The sequence below is a fragment of the Homarus americanus genome, unplaced genomic scaffold (assembly GCF_018991925.1).
Source record: "Homarus americanus isolate GMGI-L3 unplaced genomic scaffold, GMGI_Hamer_2.0 scaffold52806, whole genome shotgun sequence".
Lineage (NCBI taxonomy): Eukaryota > Metazoa > Arthropoda > Malacostraca > Decapoda > Nephropidae > Homarus > Homarus americanus.
Genome location: NW_024720773.1, coordinates 9,951,786 through 9,976,599, shown reverse-complemented (window position 1 = coordinate 9,976,599; position 24,814 = coordinate 9,951,786). Strand labels below are relative to the sequence as shown.

Sequence of the window (24,814 nt, the reverse complement as noted above, 5' to 3'; positions counted from 1 at the left end):
CCGTTCAGTACTTCCTTCATTCCTGAGGGCCACGTTAAACATTCCCCACCGCAGAGATACCATCACCCCGCCCGCCTGGCTCACTCCCCGTCACGTGATCGCTTCCCGCCAAAACTCGAGCTACACAACCCATTCCAGCCATTTATCTTTTAAAAACATTTGTTCAATTGTTGTTGGAAACACTTAAAAACGTTTAATAACATCTAGCTGACGGTGTAAATAATAGTGGTACTTGTAACACCTAAAAAAACAACTGTTCCACTGATTGAATATAATTTTTTTTCCAACCTTTCTGCGGGGGAGGGAGGCGGGGGGTGGGTCTAAGAAATGTTAACATGATATCTGGATGCCTGTTGGAGTCCCCATCTTTGACAGTGTTACCTTTTAAGTGGATCTCTTGGACGGGTTCACTGATTGACATCTTCGCTCTATTTAGTTGAGTTATGGCCGCTCTCATCTCCCCGCGCAGTGATGCTCCCGGCTTTAACTGGACAACTGGAACACAGCAACGGATTGTGATGGAACTTCGTGTACTCATATAACCTACAAGACCTTAGATGAGTTTGGTAATCAGTATTTTGCTTCATAGTTTGGCGAGTTATGGTGGGCTTATGGTCTTCTTCGGGGATTTCAATAGAACTTATCTATTACGGAAGGAACCGCAGGAGGATTGATAAGGAGTTTTATATTTATGTTAAGGGAGGTGTAGGGCAGGATAATTTATTACTTAATTGTGTAAAAGGAGTTAAGGGTTTAATATGAAGTTTTGTATTTACTTTAAAGTGCTCAAAAATCTCACGGGGCCACACCTTAGATTCCCTTATATGTGTGCGCCTACCTACCTACCTACCTACCTACCTACCTACCTGCTGCTGCTTGAGGGTGTGTGATTCATGTACCCAGGGTGATTGGTGGTGGTTATCAGCTGATCGGTTAGTTTATCAGTGCTCTTGTTGCTGCGTTTTAGGTCGCTCAGCTGATAGTAATGTTTACATCGCTTATACTCTTTATCTTGTCAGCCTCCGCATGCATTATTCACCTCTTGGTTTATTCTTGGTGTCCAACGATTATGAGATATCAGAGGCGAGGGCGATGTCCTATAAGAGTATAAAGCCCTGCTATTGTATATTAAGAGGATGAAACCTGGACATACATACACACAATCATATACGCTACATGTACAGTATATAATGAGAATTGATTTCACGTGGAGATGTAGCAGCAACGTTGATTCATAGTGATGCAATAAAGTATATAGCATTGTTGTCTGTAAGGGTATACTACTAAATCATTGAAACTGTATAGAAGCCTGTAAAATAAACTGATCTGTACTCGACCAGGTTTCAAGCTTCAGATAATTATAAACTATAGGTCTGAGTTTCTAGTTATAGGCACCAGAGAGACAAGTTACAGGCTCCAAGTTACAGACAGGATACAGTACAGGCACTAGACACAATACAGGCAGTAATTTACAGCCACGAGTCAGGAGTTACAGGCTCGTAGGTACAAGGTACAGTGCCTGGGTCAGTGGGAGAAGATTACAGTATTAGGTATTCAAAGTGGCTCCCTCAGACGTGAACTTTGGGCCTCAGTCTGATAGTGTGTGGTGGGCAGGTGGTGAGGACAGGTTGTGGTAGTTGTGGTGGGTGGTAGTGGGCAGGGACCAGAAAGCGAGCATCAAGTGCTTCGTCATGGGCGCCGTTGCCCAACATACCAGTCAGTTCTGGCCTGACCCGCGTGGCCACTTGTCCCAGGAGTCATAGAGGCGTCCTGAGTCTTCTTAGTTTGAGGGAGGGCGAGACGTGAGGTGTTGGTGGTGACCAGTAAGGGTTGTCGAGGGTGTGGTGGTGACTACACCATCACGCAATCCCCTACCATCAACACACAACCTTCCCTACCACCATCGTGTGTTACCTTTACTCCCTGCACCTGTCTGACCCCCTGCTGGGTCTCCAAGATGTGTGATTTGGTAAATAGGGTGAGGTGGCAGTCATCTGCGGTGGGTTTGGGTGAATGGGCCTGTAGTTAGGGTAAGTGGGCCGGTATTTATGGTGAGTGGGTCACTATCTAGGATGGGTTAGGGTGAGGGGGCAACAAGGGTGGTTTAGGGCGAGTTCCCGTCGCTAAGTCTCCCCTCCTATCACGACATTTTGAGATTACTGTGTATGTATTACTTAAGGAAACAATATGTCACGTAAGACTATGAAATTGATAATAACGACGATGATGGTAAAATAATGATAATAAAAAGAGTTCACGGTTGCGGCTCAAATATTGGTCCAGCTCGTATTTCTCGGTGCTTTTCAAATTAAGGAGTTTCCGGTGTCGAGGGAAGAGACTGACAGTGTAACTATTTTATAATTTTTTTATTATGCATTCGATCGCATATTTCTCTGCCGAGAAAATATATATATTTTTTTCGATAACTTAAAGCCTTCCCCATCCTCCTCCTTCCTCATCCTCCTCCTTCCTCATCCTCCTCCTTCCTCATCCTTCCTCATCCTCCTTCTCAACTGGCTCAGCCATGTTAGTATTGTTATTATTATCCACTCTGTATCTGTATTTTTCTGGCTAAATATACTGTTACAATTCCTCCTCCCTCTCTCCCTTCCTCCCAGACCAAACACCAGACAGGAGAAGTACTGTACTGTATATCCCCGACTAGGCCTAAAAATAGGTGCCAAGCTAATTCTCATGTTTCTCATATTTGTTCGTCCACCTCTACAGTCTTGATTAGGCATTTGACTGGTTATACGTCTTTGCCTTCGAGTTGAAAAAAGAGAAGAAGTGGAAGAGAGAAGAAAGAAGTGGAAGAAGAAAGAAGATACATCTAACTTTACGAAGAAAATAGAAGGCAAGAGTGAACGATGCATAGTGGAGGAGGCGAGTGACAGGAAATTGGGTTGGGTACGGTCAAGTGGTGAGGCTGAGGAGGCTGGTTGGCTGAGCAGAGGCCTGGGTACTTGCTTGGGTAGTGTGGGAGTGACGGTCGTGGGTGTTGGTCGTTAGCTGCTCTTGTCCTGAAGTTGTCTTCCTCGTAAACAGGTAATATATAACTAAAATCAAAGTCATAAAAGATATTGGAGGAATTTTTTAGGTATTTCTAGTAATATTTTAGATGATTGTTGAAATGTGTGTAGGTATGTTGGGAGTGTTCTGTTAGGCTTCTTTGTCCTTTGTGACTTCATGCTCACGTTACACTCGTTCTTGGAATCTTGGGAAGGGAAAGAGCTGGCGAGGTGGTGAATTATTTTCGATTGCCTACAAGACGAATCGAGCCAAACCTAACTTAACCAACGTGATGTGACCTAACGAACTTAATTTATTTTTTTTGTGGGGGTAAGTTTCGTTAGTTGTTGTATTCAGTTAAAAATGGTTTCAATGACGTCGTTTATTGTGCTCCTCGTCACCTCAGGATTCCAAAGATTGTGGGTAACGGGAATCAATAGGCCATAAAGATAAGACGAGGGGTGGCGGAACTCACAACGCAACACACACAACGCAACACTCATAACGCAACACTCATAACTCAATACATCTGCTCACACACACATTTCAACATAGCACAGACACCTCGATCACTGTGTTTGGTGTTAGAGGATGATTTATCGTCACTGGAAGGATTGTCTCGGTGTTATCAGTTGGTTCAGCCTTAAGTTAGGATTACCCATCTTTGAACCAGAATAGATCTTGGTGTAAAAAGGAACTACCCGCAGGCCGGATATTGTCCACCCCTGCTCTTGGACATGTGTAGTGGTGATGGTAGGAACAATGATTCCTCAAGGACATGTGGTGGTAGGAATAAGGGTCTCTTACTTAAGACATGTGTAGTGGTGGTGGCAGGAACAAGGATATCTTGGGACACGTGTTGTGGTGGTAGGAACAAGGATTCCTCTAGGACATGTGTTGTGGTGATGGTAGGAACAAGGATCTTTAGGAGACGTGTAGGTGATATTGGTACTTCGAGGTTTACTGTGGTGACTGACGGCGTTTTTGGCTTCAACAGGTGAAATAAAAGCGATGCCGAAGAAGGGTGAATGTGGGGTGTGCTTCACGAAGTACAAGGAGGGTGATGTGGAACTCTGCCCCCTCGCTTGCGGCCACATCCTATGCAGCTCCTGCACCACGACCCTGATCCAAAAGTCCTCCAACGCCATCGTCTGCCCCTTCTGCCAGGGAACCAAAACCATTGCCCTCATCTGCGACGACGCGAACACCGCCGCCCAAAGTCGCAAGCCTGATAAGAAGAAGGTTTTGAACCGTCCCGTTTTCTTGAAGAGTCATCCCAATGTGTGTCTCATCCAGAGTAGCAGCGAACCCACCCTCACCGTCCTATCTGTTACCCCGGGAGGTTTTGCCGTCAAGAGCCACACCGAGCTCCCGATGAAGTCCACCAAGAAGAAGAAGTAAGCATGTTCCTTCCTGCGGTGATGTTCTGTGTCCGTGATCACGTGTCTTCCATCTGTCCTTCAATAGGTTTCTTCCATGTGTCCGTGATTATGTATCTGCCATACTTGACAGTGTAGTGATAATGTCTGACTCACAACGTATCTGAATGTCGCCCGTCTGGTGGTGGTATTGCTGCTTCGGAATAAAATTTACTTTAATATTTCCTTTTGTCTCTCCTGACATTGTTGTATGCGAGTGAAAATATAATATAGACGTCGATTAATTGGAGAAATGTGAGAGAATAATAAAATATTGAAGATAATGATAACATTTTCGATTTATGGTCGAAAGTGGGGTACATATGCCATTGAATCTCTGATAATAATGCACAGTTACATAATTAAGGTCTCAATCCCTTTTAACATACAAGACCCTCAAATTGATGATGTGTAATGATGCAAAGTGTCCAGGAAATCTTGTCTAGTACTGTAAGAGGCAGTGTAGCAAGGTTCAAATAGTAATAGTCATCACATAAGATCTTCCTTAGTGATGAAAATATTGAAGGTAAGGGTTTAGCGGCAGGTGGAGCTTCATAAAGATGTACAGTACACCTAACAAAGTCTTGGTTTGTAAGTAATTGGTATTCATCTCTTTAATATCCATTTTTTTTCAAAATTTTTTCTTTATTTTTTTTTACAGTAATATGATACAGAAAGTAGCCTGAGAGCTGTGCGGTAATACAGTCCATTAACTTTGGCGTCGAGTTGTTGTGTGGGGAAGGACATGGCAGCGATGGGTGACTGGTCTGTGAGAAGCGACAGGGTCCAACCAGATGGCTATTTGGGGCCTTATTGTGGAAGATGAATGCCATAATAGGATACATCTTTTACACCAGTGTTGCTGTTTAGTTGTTTTTTATACATAGGTGACACACAAGTGTTAAAAAAGGGTACCACTCGTTTCTGGAAGGAGTGAGTTAATTTTGGCAGTCAGAGGTTCTAAATGACGAACAAAGGATAGCCAAAGCATAGGTCCTCCCAACACACGTGTTCTCATGAGTTACTGTGTGTCCTTTACTCCCCACTCCTCTCAATTCTACTCCTGGCACCTCTATCCTCCCCTTCTCCCTGACCCTCTCCCTCCCCCCCTGTCAGCTGGTCGACCCGTTGGACCACAACCCCGCCCATATCCTCCTCGTTTTTATCTGTGTGTGTGTGTGTGTGTGTGTTTAAGGGAGTGTTGATGTAGCTAGTTTGTACTTCCCACGATATTGTCTTATCGGTGAACCAAACTTGTGGTAGGGTAGTAGTGTGTGGGTGAGCTGGGTGTTGTTCCCACGACACTTGCCACTTGGTGTTAATCTGATAGTCCCTCCAGTGTCACGGTTCGCTCGCCTGGCAATCGTGGCACCCAACACTCCCAATGCCACCTTTTGTCACTTTTGTGGGCACCTGTCACTGCACTTGACAAACGCAGGCATCGTTATCAGGTTGTCAATGGCTGTAAGCTCATTTAACACTTACAGCTTACTCCCGCGTCACTTTGAGCCCTCATGCACTTCCCTAACAGCCCTCACCGCCACCCTAACATCTCTAAATCACGCCTCCTAGAACCTTCACGCACGCCCCTTACAGCCCTCACGCACTCCTCATAGCCCTCACGTCCTCCCCGCCCCCACACACAGGCGCTGGCAAGACATACGACCTCCCACATGTACCTCAATTATCCCGAGATTTATGCTTTGTTTACACGGGTCAGCTGACGGGGCACTTTATTTACATGAATCAGCTGATGCGTTCATTGTTTACGGGGGGATCAGCTGACTCACTGGGTGGTAAGTCTCCTCACAAGATTAAAAAAAAAACTTGGAGGTTGAGTCATATTTGTGTTAAATGGTTATTGGGTTTAAGATGGAATGGAAGCGAGGAAGAAATAGGAGGGATACAACTAATTAGACGAAGAGAGGAAAGGAAAAGCAGACAATGAACGAAGAAGAAAGGAGAAGAGTGGAAGAGAGGATGTAGGGAAGGGAGAGAGAAGAGGAGATAGGGAAGAAGAGTAAATGTGGATGAAGAGGGAGGGAATGGGCTTAGTAGAGGAGGAGGAGGAGGACACTGATGGTGGTGATAACGCCAACACCACCCTCCCTCCCTCCCTCCCCGGTAAGCCTTTCCCTCCACCATACAACCTTTTTCCCTCCTTCATCCCCTATCTCTCATCTTCTCTCCCCCCTCCTTCCTTCATTCTTCCCTCTCATCTTTCCCCCCTTCCCTCCTTCCCTCCCTGATAACCCTTTCCCTCCACCATACAACCTACCTCCTTCATTTATCTCTAAACTCTTATCTTCTCTTCATCCCTCCCTCACTGTTCTCTCATCTTTCCCTCCCTCCCCCCTCTCTCTTTCTCTTTCCACCTTCTTACATCTCTACCACTTATCACTAGCAATGGCTATTTACTCTCCCCCATTTCCTTATCTCCTTGTTACTTCTCACTTCTTGTATATCATCTTCCTATCTCCCTGAGTTTGTTTCGTCCTGTGTCCTGCCTATCGCTACTACCACCACCACCACCACCACCACCACTTACTCGTAGAGGAAGAGGCCGAGGGTGGTAGAAAAACCTCCCGCTGAGGGACCTTGTTTAGACACCAGTGTTAATAGGTCGACCGACACACACATTGTCCCACAAATCCCGCCACCTCTCTCAGGTAGGCCAAGGTATTACTGAACTCCGCTACTGGTTTATATCTCTAGGATGAACGTCGACATCTTTTACCTCAGAGACCCATATTTTATTAAGCATCGTTAAACTCAACCCATTATAGATTATTTAGCGATTATTAAGTATATATATATATTTTTTTGACACAGTCTTTCTCTAAATCCATCAACCTGTCTCTTTCTGATAAGCCTACTGCATAAGCAGTTTTAAGCCGCGTCTCTTTTGTTTTTATTGGACAAACAACGAAAACTTCCCACCTAAAGACCCGTGTGTGTGTCAGGACGGTTGCCAGAACAGCTTTATGGTCGTCGTAAAGAAGAAAAATATGAGAATACAAATGACTGTATGTTTATGGTAATGAGAGTGGTTGCAGGTCAAATGGTCCCCAGTTCCTATTGGTCCCGAAGCTCCCACTGCCCCCACCGTGTCTTCAATAGCTCAGTGGTTAAGTGGACTCCAACCATAATTTAACTCAATTCAGCTCTACCTAAATCCTCTTAACTCCGCTCAGCTACCAACATCAGACCACCTCTCTCCTGAATGGGTAAATGGACCAAACCAAACCGAACCTAACCAGAACTAACCATTAGAATTGAGGAAGTAAAGTGTTGTTAAGTCTTATCTCGGGATAATAAATATAAAGTTACAATAAGTTTTAGAAGAGACAGTCAGCTGTTTTGATATTACTCTTTTGTTAGTCGGTTACATTTTAGGGTCTTTGTACTTCAGTTTAATTAAAAGTATTTATTTTTTTTTAGGTTAATCTGAAATATAGTAGAGTCATCGCTCGTATGGGCCGGAAATGTGTTTGTGATTATTTTTCTTCTACCGCCTTGTGATATTTTGGGTAAGAAATGCCTTATTGTGGTCTTGTTATAGTGTGTCTTAAACTTCAATCTACGTTTCTATGACAGCACTGATCCTCTATGGTAGTGTCCCCCATACCCTGGTCGGCCGTGGCAGTACCATGGTAGGTAGGACAGCCAGCAGGGGACGACAGAGGACCCCTGGGGACACATTAGCATAGTGAGGAGGGTAATGGTGATGGTAGTACCCGCGTGTATTGTTGTGTTATTGCTCTCTCTTACGACCTGTGCTCTTATCTGTCCTCTGCATCTGTTCGTCTTACCTACATTCATTTCCATCCTCTGTACATTTCCTCTTTCTCACCCACCCCCTTCTCCCCCCCCCCACAACAAACACATCCCTACTACACCCAGGCTACCCCCTACAAGCACATCTCTATACCTTCATCGTTCCACAAACACATTCATGCACCCTCGCTTTCCACAGAACACATCTAAATTCATTTAAGGACACACACAGACACACACACACACACACACTTTGACAATCAGATAATCATTATTAGTCCGGCGTTATCAGACGAAGCATTATTAAGTGAAGGCTGCCTGACTACCCCAGACACAGGGTAATGATGGCGACCTACCCATACCTGCCTGGTGGATCTCTGGACCAATATTTGGGTAACAACAAGATCACTTACCGTGGGAGTCCCAGTGACCTGCTGCTCTCTATGTTGGATGTGAACGTTGGTTGCTAAGGTTTGCGTATTCCATAAAAAAACGTTGGCTATTATTTACATCTGGTACGTTAGTTGATAATGTTAACCAGTATGTATTTATTTATCATATCCACAAAGGTTTCCAAGAAGAAGTGTGATTAAGTTTTCGCCCTAAGAATGATTTAATTTTTCAGGAATTCAAGAGTGCCGTCACCACCCTTCACGGGCCTATGATGGCACTTACCCCTACGTTTTTGTTTTGTTTTTCCAACCAGAGTGAACTGTGACGTCAACGTGAATTAGTTTTTATTGATCACCTCTTACAGGTTACAGTACAGGTATTATGTTTGTGGTCTGTAATGACAAGTTATGTTTTGGCGGGAAAGTTTGTATTTTTCGAAGTATAATAGTTTTAGTGGGTATAAATCAGAAAGTAATTACCCTCGCTCTTTACCCCGAGCCGTTAGTCGTCTGTGGTAGTAGTGGTGTGAGGTTAAGGGTAGTGGTGGTGTGAGGATAAGGGTAGTGGTGGTGTGAGGTTAAGGGTAGTGGTGGTGTGAGGATAAGGGTAGTAGTGGTGTGAGGTTAAGGGTAGTGGTGGTGTGAGGTTAAGGGTAGTGGTGGTGTGAGGTTAAGGGTAGTGGTGGTGTGAGGTTAAGGGTAGTGGTGGTGTGAGGTTAAGGGTAGTGGTGGTGTGAGGTTAGGGTAGTAGTGGTGTGAGGTTAAGGGTAGTGGTGGTGTGAGGATAAGGGTAGTGGTGGTGTGAGGTTAAGGGTAGTGGTGGTGTGAGGATAAGGGTAGTAGTGGTGTGAGGTTAAGGGTAGTGGTGGTGTGAGGTTAAGGGTAGTGGTGGTGTGAGGTTAAGGGTAGTGGTGGTGTGAGGTTAAGGGTAGTGGTGGTGTGAGGTTAAGAATGGAGGTAACAGCCGGCCGCAGTACCGCCACCATCCATCACCAGACGACGTGACCAGGCACCCTACGCTCTCCCTCCCCCTGACACCACAATATATCCTCTCTAATTTCATGTCTTCCCGGTGTGAACAAACGACTTAGAAATGGGTCTACGTTTAGTATAGCTCCCGGGCTTTAGTTCTTGTTATTTATTGATATGATTCTCACTGATTAGTTTAGTTTAATCATCATCTATTCCTTAAACCTAGTTGTCCTTGGTGAATGATTCCGTTTCATTCCGCCATTTCAGTTTTATTGGTGTATGTGTGTGTATGGTAGTGGTGGAAAAGCTATTTGGGAAGCAGACCACATCAGTTATCAAACCTGGCCTAACTTAACTGAGAGTAATAATGTGTTAAAGGAGTGTTGTGGGTTAGGTTAGTTTGCCATTTTGTCTCTGCTATGTACTCAGCAACTGTGTCCATGTGGCTGTGTATCCGGCAGCTGAACCCATATTGTATATTTCCGACGAGTGTGATCCGTTCGTTCTTGTAGCTATCCGGCAGATACAAGTCATTCGAGTATGAATCCAGAGACAAAGCCAACAGTGTTAAGCATCCGGAAAGCCTGCGGCGCCCTACCAGTAGCCCTCGGCCGGCTGGCGGGTATCCGGTGGGAACAAACGCGTCTCTCTGGCAAGCACACCCGGCGACCTTTTCCTAATGGTCACCTCTCTCCCTGGGATTAATTGATTGTAGCCACTGTGGTTGTACCTAGAGGAGGGAGGGGGAAGTATGTGAGGGGGGGGGGTGCTTGTAGGGGTTAAGGTTAATTTCTCTCCTCCATTCTTCCCTCCTCCTCCTGTTTCTTCCTTTTATTCGTCCTCTATTACTTTTTCATCTTTTTTATGTTTGTTTCTTCTCTTCCTTTTCAGCTTCTTCCTCTTTTCTTTCTCCTCTTCCATCCTCCTCCTCTTCTATCCTCCTCCTCTTTCCCTCCTTCTTCTCTCTCTCCCTCCTCCATCCTCTTCCATCCCCGTCGGGTTATCCTATATCCTGTGAGTGGTAGGATTCACGGGAAGGTCGGGTTTGGGGGACAAAGGGTTATTTAGAGTCCGTTGTAGGGGGTTGAGGCATTCTTGGTGGTGTGGCCGCTAAGTGATGGTGAGGGGGAGATGGTGATGGTGGGGGAGGGTAATGGTAATGGGAAGTTGAGGATGGTGAAGGGGGTAGTTGTTGATGGTGAAGGAGGGAGAGTTGTTGGTGATGGTACAGAATATAACATGCTGGTATGGTGAGATGAAGGTCGTGTGGATGGTGACGAGGCCGAAGTGGTGGGCTTTATCCAGAGTCTGGCTGACCACGTCGGTGACTGGTCAGATGTGCCCCGGTCTTAAAAGGCCTAACCATTAGAATTCTGGCTCACTCCTCATGGGCCCCAGTCCTGATGAACCCCAATGCTGACAGATCTTGGTCCTAACGGGCCCCATTCCTAATATATTTCGATTGGGACCTTTCTTTCATTTTGCCATCATTCTCTTTCCCATTAGTACCGTCCCACATTCGCCTCTCCCACACCTTTAATTGCCCTCTCCCAGCCCTCCACTTGCCCTTCCTGAACTCAAGATGACCCCAGCCTGACCCTGCCCTTCTTAGTCACACGGGACTTCACATCCGTCGTAAGGGGCCCCATTTATTCTTTGCCTCAACTTTACCATTCGAGTTGGGACCCCATCTCAAAGGGTCACAGTCGTAAGGGCCCCAATCCTTTAGGTGTTGTAGGGTTTTAATGATGTAAGTCTTAATGGGTCCCAATCCAATAGGACCCCAATCCCAAGAGGACCCAATAGTACGGGACCCCCCCAGTCTTATTGGGCCCGTAGACACACTATTCAAATCAACATTAAACACACACAGCTTAAAAACAATCATGCCAATTTTGAACCTTTGTACTGTACCTTTTAAGAGTGTTCGGGGGACATATTTATCTCGTGTTCAACTTCTTGCGGAGACATAAGAGTGGGGTCCAATTTCACCTGTTATTCAATGTCACTTAGGTCTTGTTCTTACCTGCTGACTCGTTCACAGAGAGTGGTGGTGTTACCGTACTGATTCTTTGAAGGCTCTAGGTATTGTTGTTGTTAGTAATAGTAGTAGTGCTGGGTTCATATATCAACATTTTGTATTGAAGAATGTTGGGGGGGGGCGTCACCTTTATTCTACTACGTCAAAGTGTGTGGGTGTGTTTGTAATTATTCAGCCAAATTCGTACAAGTGCTGGGTTGGTGCCACGACACAGTAACTTGGCTAGAATTTGACAAAGTATAAAGCTACAACAAGGCAAGAAGCATCATCCCCCTATATAGGTAAACCAGAGAGAGAGATTAGCAGAAATTTACGGCACTAACGCCACGTAAGTCAGCAGTAGGGCGGCGTGGATCTGGAGATGGTGGAGAGATAGATGAGGAGGGGGAGCAACCTGCCAGCTGTGTCTTCCACCAGATAACACCTGAGTGAGGACCCACCTGGGGAGAAGGGCGGTCTTCCTCTTGTAAACACACTCAGAAGAAGTTTCTTTTGTCAGGTAGGGAAAGGTGTCGCAAATGAAACAAATATTGTATCACGTGAATATTAGGCATTTTGGTTTATTTTGCCATAATATTTATCACCCTAACGCTGCTCCCCTATGTAACGTTAGGATATTTAATCATATAATCTTCATGTGATCCCAAAGCCTTTTACACGAATTAGTTTTTCCATGACGACTCTTCCTTAAATATATTATATCTCGAAACAGGAGACAACATGCAAAGTCTAAATGAATTGTTAAAAAAAAGACGACTCGGTATATTAGCTTCAACGACTAATTCTACAGGAGGGATCGTGAGGTCATAGGATCCAGGGTGTCAGCTCGGCCATTTTGCCACGTAATGAGATTTGAATGATGTTGCATTAGGTTGTAAGACTCATAGTTTATGTTGTTATGTTTCTTTTACTTCTCTGCTCTAAGATAGTTTGTCAGTTGGGACAGTGAGGCCATAGCAGGCAAGGTGCAAGACAACTCGGTCACGACGCTGCAACATAATAATTATTATGTGAAGTGTGTGACATGGTCTGTAACCAAGACTCGTAAACAGCTGCTTCACTCTCCCAGGAGATGCCCTGGTCTCCTCCCACTGTGACCTTTGCCCCTTTTTCCTCCCAAAGGAAGTTATCTTCTTGCGTAATGGTGTTGGTTTCCTCTCCTGGTAACGTGTGTCCTACTGGGTAGAAGCTTTTCCTAGTAGTTCTCATACTGGCCTCCCCTGGGTGTTAGTTGGCTTCATCCCTGGTCGTCTCTTCTCCGGGTTACCACCATGAGTGTTTGTCATTTACTCTTCCCCAAGGTAATAGTGTTGGTCTCCTCCTTTTGTGTTAGTTGTTAGGGCAGAACTTCCGGTGGTGTGGGCCGCCAGGTGTTGAGGGAGATAGGACTATCACCCTGCTGGCCCTGGCCGTTGGTGCTCTACGGTAACCACCCCAGAACTTATCTATATTCTAGGATTTGCTGCCGCCAGGGGCACAACAGTAAATTCACGGTTATGAATTTTTTTATACAAATAAATCACCAGTAGAATTTGGTTGATAATATCTGATACAATATAAATCTCGAGGATTATCTGAGGTAGTTGGATGTTTGAGGGAGGACCAGGTAAAGGGGTGAGGAGGCATGACCTTGGTCTGGGGCGTCGTGGGGGCTAGTGAGGACTAAGTTGAGGATGGAGGCGGGCAAGCACAGCAGGGAGACGTGGGTGATGATGGACTACCGGGAACCTGGGTTATGTGGTGGTGTGAGGTATATTATCAAGGAGGTCCTGTGCCACACCCCCCTCTCTCTTGCCTTCGGCCGACACCTCGGGGGGGCAGATGGTGGTAGTGGGTATGGCGCTGTGTGAGAGCTAGTCCTGGTCATTTGCTTGTTATTGTAGGGCTGGTGCTGTTAGTAGCAGATACCATGATGGTGGTATGTGAAGACCATATAATAATGATGGCTGATGATAATAATAATAATGATAATAAAGATATTGGAAAGATATTAATGATGATGATTGTTTCTGACATGAGAACACACACCATTGGGTCTCAGTACAGTATGTAGTAAAACGGATGGGGGTGAAGGTAGTGTGGTGGACATCGTCGTCTTGTGAGGGGGATGGCTGGGGTTGTAGGGAGGGGTAGAGGAGGGAAGGGAGTGGGGTGAAGACTGCCACATCTTTAGTGGTGACGCTGCCAGTAATTGCTTCAAGATGGCTCCTCTGCTTGACCCTTGTGTGCCTTGCAGATTACAGTGGCCATGACGTCAGTTGCCAGTTGTGGCTTGCAGTTCCACTTAGCCTTGCGCAGGATGTAAACCCTGGGGTGCATGAGGGTAAATCTGAATCTGAAATCTGTGAAATATTGTATTCTCTTGTGTTGCTTTCCCTGTATGATGTAAATTCATAGTTCTTTTTTTTATATATATACTAAAGGTTTTTATTTTTACAGGAAGACGGGGCGTGGAGGAAACGGCACCTCGACCAGCACTGTGAGTAGTGTTATGATCTGTGCAACATGATGCAAGCTGGCACGCGTTTTATAGTGATAAATGTCACATGTTTCTCCAAATTATTACCAGGTGCTCAGAGTTAAGTTACATGTTTGTTGGTAAGAAACACGGACTTGTTTTCAGGCCAGACCCATCTCCAGACCCAGAATAGATAAGGTTAGGGATAGGTTAATAGTAGGTTAAGTTACTTGTAGGATAGGTTAGCTTTAGTTTGGGTTAGTTTAGGCTATGGTAGAATAGGTTAGATTAACTTAGGAATAATTTAGGTCCTATAAAACTTTAAATCTTGGGTAATTAAGTCTGGGTGTTTATTTCCTCCTACACCCCGCCCTTCTGCTCCTCCCTCGTCAACAAGGAGGCGTCGTGGCGGAAATAATTGGGCGGGGTAGGGCTAAGGTGGAGGATGTAGAGGGCTGGAGGGGACGATTTCCCACAGTTATTAGTCCTCTGTCAGGCCAGGTGTTGGATACGTCTGGCGTCGTCCTCTATTGACTGGTCAAGTGGGGGTCCTCACTCCTGTTCTTGTGGTTTGGTTAGTGTAAAGTCTGTTGAAGTTGGGGTCTGTTATTATCACTGTACTTTTATTATTGTTGTTGTTACAGTATTTCGTTCTTAAATGAGACCTTGAAAACTAAAGTTGAAGTCATAGTGGCATTGATAGGAGTTTGTGGGAGGAGTTGTCAATTATTCACAGGTCGTTGTGACAAAGACAGTGTGACCAATTACCTTGCAGGGTTTTGGAGGTTAATTGCTGGGCCCTGATCGGCTCTGCTTACTAATGACGTGATTTGATTGTTGCTAATAATAGTGATGATGATAATAAAATAATACACACTAATAATAATAATCCTTATTTTTAAAGTTTGTTTATTACGAAATTATCCTTGGTATTGATTTATTTGCGTATTTACAGGGCATCGTGTGTGTGTGTGTTTTGGCCCCACAGAGCCTTCACTGTACAGGGCCGATACCACCACGCACCAGACCCCTGACTCATTGGGCCCATGGTCGAAATAAGTGTATTTATATCATGGTGGGGCCTTCTTCAGGTATATACGAGTCTGTCCTCTCTTATTAAACGCCTTGGATGATAAAAGTGGGGAAGGCAGTGATAAACTGCCTCTAAAAAAAACTAAAAACAACCTTTACATGTTTTTTGTTTTCAGTCTCTCCATCTCTTTTCCGCCTCCGTCCCTCCTTCTCTCTTCCCCCTCTATTTTTTCTTTCTTCTTCCAACTCTCCCTCCTTTCTTACATTCTTTCTTCACACACACTCATACACACGTACACATACACCCAACCCCCTACTGTGGCCTCCACGCCCCCTTCTCACTTCACTGGCAGGCTAGTGGTGGTGTCTGGTACTCGTCATATTAAGCTCACACACACACACACAAGCCGCCCCCAGTGACCCCTAATCTAACGCGCCTTTAGTCAGGTTAAGTTTGATGATGTAACTTAATGTAACATCGTCATTGCCCGTCAGGGTTAGAGGAGGTCGTGGGTGTTGATTAACTTGAAAGGACAGCATTGCCTTAATAGGTGTTTACTGTATTTTGATGGTTTATTACGTCGTTTTGATATTGTTACTTTTTTGTTTGTTACCATTCGTTATTATTATTATTACATATTCTACTAATTATTATTATATATTCTACTAGTTATTATTATTATTGTTGATGCTAATGTTATTTGTATTATATTACCACATTACTGTATATATATTAATAATAATACTGTATTCGACTCATGACGGTGCCGCAGTCCTAGTGGCATAGTTTTGGCTTACTTTGTCTACATTAGGAACCCGGTATGAATGACGTCCACTTGACCATTCACCGTGTAGAAGGCTCTCCTCTTGAGTCTCCATGTTCCAGTGTTTATTTTCTCTCACTTCCTTATCTCGGTGTTTAGTTTCTGTAAATTCCTGTTTTTCTTGATGCGTCATTATGGTGTAGTCATTTGTAGTATTTGAGGGGCCAGTGTACAGTATGTTGGCTGGAGGAAGTGAATAACTTTGTTCCTTGTGTTAAAAATGGTTATGAAATCAGTGGTGATGTTTATGATGACACGTAGGATATATATATCTTAATAGGACACCCATTGAGGACGCCTGAGTGAAAGGACACCTAGGATGTGAACACCGGGACACTAACCAGACTGTCTCGAGGCTTCTAGGGTAACAACCACCTGGCATGACCGCCCCCTGGCTCGTGTGGCGTAACTTTTAACACCCCCCTCTGTTCTGTGTCACCGATACACCCTCCCACTCTCTCTACCGTTAGAAAACCTCCCCCTGCTGCCTCTATTGTTGGTGACCTCCCCCTGCTGCCTCTAATGTTGGTGACCTCCCTCTGCTGCCTCTAATGTTGGTGACCTTACCCTGCTGCTCCTACTGTTGACCTCCCCCTGCTGCTCCTACTGTTAACCTCCCCTGCTGCTCCTACTGTTGACCTCCCCCTGCTGCTCCTACTGTTGACCTCCCCTTGCTGCTTCTACTGTTGACCTCCCCTGGTTCTGGGGACGCCCATATCCTGTACACTGTATTATGGTGTCAAGTATTCTAGAGGTGGTTGTGGTGACGCCCAATATCCTGTACACTATCACAGGTATAAAATTACACCACAGTTTGGCCACATATTGAACTCTGAAGTTACAACTTTTTTTTTGTGGTAGCTCTTATTTTACATCCTGATACCTATGAAAGGCAGAGGTGAATTTCCTGTGATTAGTGTTTGATATTATCTTAATTGGGTGATTATGAGGCTCTTGGGCGAGACATGCAAATATGTGATTATGTTGTCAGACTCCCTGTTATCAGAAGGTGGTACCTAGTTGTTGACTTTACACCGCTTTCTTGATATCTGATCTCACAGTTTGCTTGCTGGTTAGATGGGCCCCCAGTCTTAATAGGCCCCTGTCATACTAGGCCCTTATCTAATCTAAAATAACCAATAGAACTGGAGTTCATATTTAATGGTTAGGTTAGGTACAACTGAAGTTCACTTCTAATGGTTATGTTAGCTGGGGCCTATATGGACTGGGGCCCAATAGGACTAGTCCCCAAATTTAGTGCCTTGGTTAATATGGGGTCTATTTGGCCAGTCACCTGTACATATTACACCAAAATTTGTTATAATGTGGAGCTGTGAACGTGAGGGAACGGCTGTACTGTTGTTGTTTCCCCCAGTGCTGTTTTAAGTACACGGTGAAGTTCTATATGCACAGTGTTGTTACACGTCGTCTGGAGGTAATTACCACGTGTGGACATAGGTAACACAGATTAGATTAGATTTTTTTAGATTGCCCACGAGGGGGCTAGTTTATTGGGCACCCCCTTACATCCTGTGCAAAGTGAAGCGCAGAAGCGTTTATAGTGCCCATCGGGGAAGCATGCGGAGTTCATGCTTGCCTTTATGACTCATGCATTAAGGGCGTAAAAGCCAGAAGGGTCATGGGTTTTGTCAGCAAGTTACATAAATTGACAGAATGATGAGTGTGCAGAACCTCCCTGTACCCCGCCACATAGGTCAGCCAAGGTCGGGGGTAATTAGTGCCGCCTACGGGGTCATGGCCGGTGTGTGTGTAACGACTGTAATAATTAAGGTGATTTACAGGCGGGTACCTGTGTGAGACGACTTCTCGGCAGGTGGGATGGTTGCACACATTACTTGCATACGTTTATTGCAAGCAGACGAGTAGAGCGCAAGCAATCAAGCAAGCAAGGGTACACACACACACACACACACACACACACACACACACACACCAGAAATATTATGACTGGAATATTTTTAGGAGGAAAAAATCACCATGTTTCTTGCATTAGAAACTGTAAAGGTTGGTGGTTAATGTTGTAACTACCTGTCACAAACACACATATTGCCTCCCCAGTACTTACTCTCTTACAGGTGACGCTCCTCATTAGGCGTGTGACTTGGGTAGGTGAGAAGGGTGAAGGTGTGGGGAAGGGAGGGAGGGGTGAAGTTTGGGGGGAGAGGAGAGGGGTGAAGTTTGGGGAGAGGAGAGGGTGAAGTTTGGGGAGAGGAGAGGGGTGAAGGTTTGGGGAGAGGAGAGGGGTGAAGGTTTGGGGGAGAGGAGAGGGGTGAAGGTGTGGGGGAAGGAGGGAGGGGTGAAGGTGTGGGGGAAGGGAGGGAGGGTGAAGGTGGGGGAAGGGAGGGAGGGGTGAAGTTTGGGGGAGAGGAGAGGGGTGAAGGTTTGCGGGGAGAGGGGTGAAGGTTTGGGGAGAGGAGAGGGGTGAAGGTGTGGGGAAGGGAGGGAGGGGTGAAGGTGTGGGGGAAGGGAGGGAGGGGTGAAGGTTTGGGAGAAGGGGACAGTAGAAGAAAAGAACAGGTGGTGAGGAGGAAGGAAAGAAGGAGAGGTAGTTGGGGAGGAGGTGAGGTAATGGGTAGAGAAAGAAGGTAGAGGCAGGGAGCCGTTACCGTCACGTCACGACACAGGCGAGTCTCCCCAACCTGGCCACCTCCGCTTTCCCCCTCACATACCACCCCCTGGCTACCTCACCTCTACCACCCCCTGGCGACCTCACCTCTACCACCCCCTGGCAATTAAATGTTTTTGCCACTGCTCCCCGACGTTTGGTCTTGGTAGGGGTGGTGCCATACCTCGTTGGTAAGACCCACCTACCTGCCTCACCTATAGGTCACGACACACACACCACCAGTATCACCAAGACACTCACCATCATCACCATTACCACCACGACCCACATCACCAACACCACCATCACATCCTCCTGGGTTGTAAAGTCCTCCTGAGATTTAGTCTGAGATCGTAATATCCTCCTAGGTTTAATTCCCTGTCAGAAACATCCTCCTAGGTTTAATTCCCTGTCAAAAACGTCCTCCTAGGTTTAATTCCCTGTCAAAAACGTCCTCCTAGGTTTAATTCCCTGTCAGAAACATCCTCCTAGGTTTAATTCCGTCAAAAACATCCTCCTTGGTTTAATTCCCTGTCAGAAACATCCTCCGAGGTTTAATTCCGTCAGAAACATCCAAGGTTTAATTCCCTGTCAGAAACATCCTCCTAGGTTTAATTCCCTGTCAGAAACATCCTCCTTAGTTTAATTCCCTGTCAGACAGATCCTCCTAGCCTGTAAACCGTGGCCAGGAGGAACTAATCCCGTGTTAATTACATTATTAGAGAGGGTGTAACGTGAGGCAGGAGGAGGAGCCGTGTGTGTGTGGTGGGCAGGACGAGTAGGGTTGTCATTAAGGTGATCAACAGCGCTGGCCGCAAGCATGTGTTACGCCGATGTGGGGTGGATCACCTTACTGCTGCTACCACGGCACCACCACCACCACCACCTCCTACAGGACCTACAATATATAGCACCACCTCCTACACCTCCTTCTCGACCCATCTTAATAGACACAACACAACTCAATACAACACAGCGCAACACAATACAACTCAACACAACACAGCGCACTATCTTGTCGTCGAGTGAATTAATGTTGTTTTTAATTGTACACCTGTTGCAACACTGTATTGCTGTTACTCTCATTACTTTTGTTGTGGTTTGGTGTTGCTGTAACTGTTGCTTCTGTTGTTTTATTCATCACTGATGGATGTGGGGAGATGTAGCTTGACAGTACGACCTCTTGAGGGGTAATACAGCTGACGTGTTACATATCTTTGTTTACAGTTCACCTTGGATAAAACAGGTGGGGATGTGGATAAGAAAGTCGAGTGTGTTGTGATGTCTCTATAACAAGAAGTGAATATTTGCATCACATTTATAGATTTGTGTGTTGTAGGCGGATGGGAAGATCTTTCAGGGTGGGAACTCGGTAAACAAGAAGTGCGGGGAATAAAGGAAGTGAATGGTGATGAAGTTCGACTGGAGGGAACTTGTATGGAGTAGTGTGTGTGGTGACGTGAAAATAGCATGTGTTACGACTGGGGTGGAAAGGAGTTAGGGGTAGAGTGGATTTCACTAGCACTGATCATGGATATAACAGTAGAAGCTTCGTCAGGGGAAGGTATGGGGGGGGGAGAAGAGGGGCAGGTAGTTGGTATATAGCTTAAGGTTATATTTTGCTCAACGCGAACACATAAGACTTGAACGCAAATAGAAAAGACAGCAATAGATGTGTGAAATAGAGCAGTAAGGATTGTAAAGAAAATTTTTTAGAAGTGAACAGTTAGTATTAAAAGTTAGTGAGTGGAGGTGACCTGGAGTCTTCAACACTGGCGCCCGTGTTGTAATGTTGGCATGGACAGTGTCGCCTTTTATGGTGTCACGTGCTACACATTATGTCGTAACAAGGCTTCTTTCACAGTGGGATAATAAACGCGCACATACACACCAACCAACCATCATCACCATCACTCAATCTCTGCTTTCTTCCTACTCCTCCTCCACGTTCCTCTTCTATTTCTCATTCTCTGCTCCCTGCCTCCCTCCCCCTCCTGCTGGTGGGTGCGGGCGTCCACCTCGGCCGTGGTCGCCTCAGACAAAGTATAAAACAATACGATAGCAATTTATCCAGACGTCCACTTCCGGCAAGCGGGCGAGGACGGACCCCGGGGGCTTTAATCCTGGGTTTTAAAATACTGTAATGCACCACCGGCCATGCCAGGGTCGGGGCTTAACAATGGTCCTGTACGATAACTTTGTCCGCTGTCTGGTGCTAAGTTAAGGTGGAGTTTCTTACACACACACACGCAAGAAATTCCTGAATTATGTAATAAAATGTAATGACTCTTTGGCGCTGGTGGTGGGGGAGAGGTAGGAGGAGTAGGAGGGTGTAGTGGTGAGGGAGAGGTAGGAGGAATAGGAGGGTGTAGTGGTGAGGGAGAGGGAGGGCGTGTGGTAGGAGTAGGAGGTGGTGGAGAGGGAGGGTGTGAGGTAGGAGGTGGGAGTGTGTTGGTGGTAATGGTCTGGGTTGCTCCCATCTGGCGCCACTGAGCAAATGGTTGGTGGTGAGGTGGTGGTTACCCTGTGGCTCTGTCTTGTCACTCCTCGACCACACACACACACACACATACACACATGTACGTGTATTATTAAGAACAAATCAACCGCTGTATTTTATTTTTATTTTTTTACACATCGAGCCATTTTCTTTAATTTTACGTATGGGTGAAATCACAGTCTTGCACCAGCAGGAGAAACACGTGCACACTGACTCTCCTAAACCAGGAAAATGGTCCAGCAAGGTCCCTTTAAGTCGAGACCCTGAGGCCATGAGTCATTAAGTAAGGTTATAGTTGAGATTTTGAGTCCTTAAGTTACTTTTATGGGGGTTCGATCCTTAATGACTTACAGCAGTAGAGCCTAAGTGTAATTCTGATGTTAATTTCTCACACTACGAGGATAATATCTACCTGTAATATATTTTGTCTACTAACCTCTATGTTTACTAACTTCTGTGTATTGTTAATGCTCATTTGTTTACTTTTTTGCTGAATACAAACAGTTAAATGCCTTTATACCTTTCATTTACAAGGTCTAATTATTATAGGAACCTTTGTGAAATATGTTTTGCAAAGTCAGTTACATTCTTAAATCTTTACTTCAGAGAGATATTCATCATTCTAAACCCAGTGAATCCGGGGTCTTGATGTATGAGGTAGGCATGACACGCACCAAATTCGTGAAATAACGACGAGGGAAAAAAAACCCAGCAAGACTTGATATTTTCAGTCACGCACGTCCACCATGAAGTCGTTTTCTCACTTCCGGGCGTCGAACTGGCCACTACCGGAAGTGTCTTAACCGCCACGTCGCCTCCCTCACTCCCTCCCTCCCTTACTTTACCTTCGTCTTCTCTCCCTCGTTCCCTCTACCTTCGTCTCCCCTCCCTGTACGTTATTTTCCCCCTCTCTGCCCTATTTCCTTCCTTATCTGCCTCTTTTATCCTTCCCTCCCTCCCTCTCGAGTTCTTTTCCTACCTTCTTCCGTCCTTATCAACTCCCTCTCTCTTCCCTACCCTTTTCCTTATCACCCTCCTTTTGCCTCTTTTTCCCTCCCTCCCTTCTTCCCTGCCTCCCTCCCTCCTTTCCTACCTCTCTCTCCCTACCTCCCTTACTCTCTCCCTAACCACTCCTGGCAGCCATCTTCCCTCTTGCTCTTAACATTACATTGGGAAAGTTAATTCTTACACCCACCATTCAATAAAGGACCGTGACTTCTATCAAGGTGTTGTGGACCACGGAATGTCTCGTTATTGCAGGGTATTTTTATTATTACTTGTATTGTTATTATCATTATTTTTATTATCATCATTCTTGTGTCTATTATTATTATTATTATTATTATTGGTGGTGGTGGTGTTATCGGTAGATCTTGTGTGGTTTGGCGGGAAAAGATTCTTTTTCTCAGACAATATTTCTTTTCTTCTCTCGCCAGTCATGTGTGTTGTGGTCGCCACCGTCCTGGCCACAGCTGTTTCTGGCCAAGCTATCAGTCAGCGTGTTTTGTACGGGAGGAGGTGGGCCAACACATGTACCAGAGAGAGTGTGTGAGAGTGTTGGCCTTTTGAGGACAATGGTTTGAACTGTTTTATCGTCAAGGAGAGTTAAACCACTACTCTCAAAGGGGAAAGCCATCGTCCACAAAGGGTCAACTCATTGTCCTTAAAACTTAAACCTCCACCCACAAAGGTATAAAACTATAATCCTTAAAAGGTTAAACCATCGTCTTAAAGTTAATAACCCATTACCCTGTCAAATCATCGACATGAGAGGTTTAAGTACAAGTAACACAGCACACACAGATTATTATCATTCACGGGGTGTAGTGTGTGCCCTCACGGTGGACGGCCTCGGCAGGGGGACCTCGTGGGAAACTGGCCACGAGGGAAGCCTGTGTAGTGTGACATGCGTGCCTGTGATGACTTGGCCTGGCCCCTAGGTTATCAGTAGACAGTGGTGCTCCGAGTGACCCCCTCCCCAGCTCCCCGTTGTGTTCTGGGGGCAGCGTCAGTGAATACAGTTCTTTTGTGAGGTCACGGGGTATGTTATGTTAACCTCAGTATCGCCTAGGTTAAATTTTTCTCCCCAATAAGTCTTCAGCTGTGTTTTCTCGTCTCTTGTCACCCTTAACACAGTTCCTAGGTTTTGAAACTTTGGTGGATAATAGATATCAAACTACTATTGGGATTTAAGTCATTGTACTCAAAAGATTAAGATATCTTGCTCTCTGGGGTAATTTATTCTACTCAAAGGTTGGCATCGTACTCAAGGGGTAAAATAAAATTAGAGGCATAATATTTACAAACTGCTACTGATTAAAACGGAATATTGATCACCTGTGGTTTACTCGACCTCAGTCAACCATTACTTTACTAAAAAAATAAATTGAAACATTATTGAGCTAGAAAAATCTAAAGTGAGCAATAACAATAATGTTGACATGACTGGAGCTTTTGAGCGCTGCAGCTCTCTTCAAGGCATGAGTTGCTTGTTCATTGTGAAGGTCAGTTGTAGTTGTGTGGGGGTGACAGAATATATGTGGCGGTGGTAGTGGTTGGTGAGGGTGATGGTGGTTGTTAGCTGTAGGTGGTGTGGGCGATGGTGGTGGTGATGATGATGCAGTCACTAGAGTCCTAACCTGTGATATATGTTCAGTATATTTGTGTGTATTTCTGTTCATCCCTCCGTCACTCCTCCATCTCACTAACACATCACTCTTACCCAGTGCTTCATCTTGACTGTAGATGGTATCGTGAACCCCCCAAAAAATAACTTCCGTCTCCAGCTCCCGGACCGCCCGTTGAAGAACTCGACCATCTTGCGGTGAGCTCCTCTTTCTCGTAAGTCGATAGTCAGAGTGTCGAGAAGACCCAAGTAGCTCCCGCTCCTCCCGCCCTCCCCCTACAGCGACTAGGGGGATTAAGGCTTCTTCCTGAGCTGTAATTCACGGGTTCTCCCCCCCCCCCCTCCTCTCAGCTTACGGATTTGTAGGGTGTTGTACATGGTATCCCTGCCACTATACCTCGTGGTGCTGATATATTTACCCGTAGCTGTGAGCATGAACACGTCCTGAGGGTGTCACGTGGCTGTAAGGCAAGTGGTACTCAGTCTTAATCCCAACACAGTTATTGGAATTTAGTCTCATAAAGGTTAGGTCCCATCAGGATTGAACCCCAGCAGGATTGGGTCCCATTATGATTTGCACCTATTAGGATTAGGGAGCATTACGATTGGGACTCATTAAGAATAGGATACATTACGACGGGAATCTTGTCCAATTGGTTAAGTTAGATTAAGTTGAGGACTATTCCAAACACTGATGTGCCAGCTCAGATCCCTTCGTATAACGCTTTCAAAGTTTGTCTTACGCATAACTTGTACAGTACTTAATTTACCGTTCAACAAGGATAAATATAAAACTAAATTTTAATCATAAAAAAACATTAGTTCTCGCCAGTGTCTGACTCCTTATTGACACATCCTACCATTAGATTATTTTTCAATGATATCGGTTTAGAAAATTGATATCCCATGAAGATTGGGCACCCTAATTTATTTCACCTTTAGATTAGCCAAACCTAACGAGCACAATGTCTAGTGTGAACTGCGAACCAAGGAAGCTTCGACTGTGACTGTGTATATTTATCTATCTACGCTTCTCTTCCAGTTTTGTGTGGAGTAGGTCAATGGATACAGAAACCTGAGTGAGAGAGTAGATAACAGTGAGAGTGGCGGAAGACAATTGTAGAGAGCGATAGTAAAGT

At 45.3% G+C, this 24,814-nt stretch overlaps 2 protein-coding genes across 2 annotated transcripts in view; both read left to right on the top strand.

The window, feature by feature from the left end:
- LOC121861060 overlaps positions 1-24,814 on the top strand; it is a 107,631-nt gene that overhangs the window by 49,922 nt on the left and 32,895 nt on the right. Inside the window, exon 2 of the mRNA XM_042358589.1 lies at positions 14,049-14,088. The gene's annotated coding sequence lies outside the window, so the exon portion shown is untranslated. The remainder of the gene's footprint in view (positions 1-14,048; positions 14,089-24,814) is intronic.
- On the top strand, positions 2,902-4,607 carry LOC121861061. Its single transcript, XM_042358590.1, has 2 exons — positions 2,902-3,045; positions 4,007-4,607. The coding sequence occupies exon 2, from the start codon at positions 4,021-4,023 to the stop codon at positions 4,408-4,410; it is 390 nt and encodes a 129-aa protein (XP_042214524.1). The 5' UTR covers positions 2,902-3,045; positions 4,007-4,020; the 3' UTR covers positions 4,411-4,607.

What these genes read in the sequence shown, in the direction of transcription:
- LOC121861061 (XM_042358590.1), top strand. Translation starts at nt 4,021, where the DNA reads ATGCCGAAGAAGGGTGAATGTGGGGTGTGCTTCACGAAGTACAAGGAG.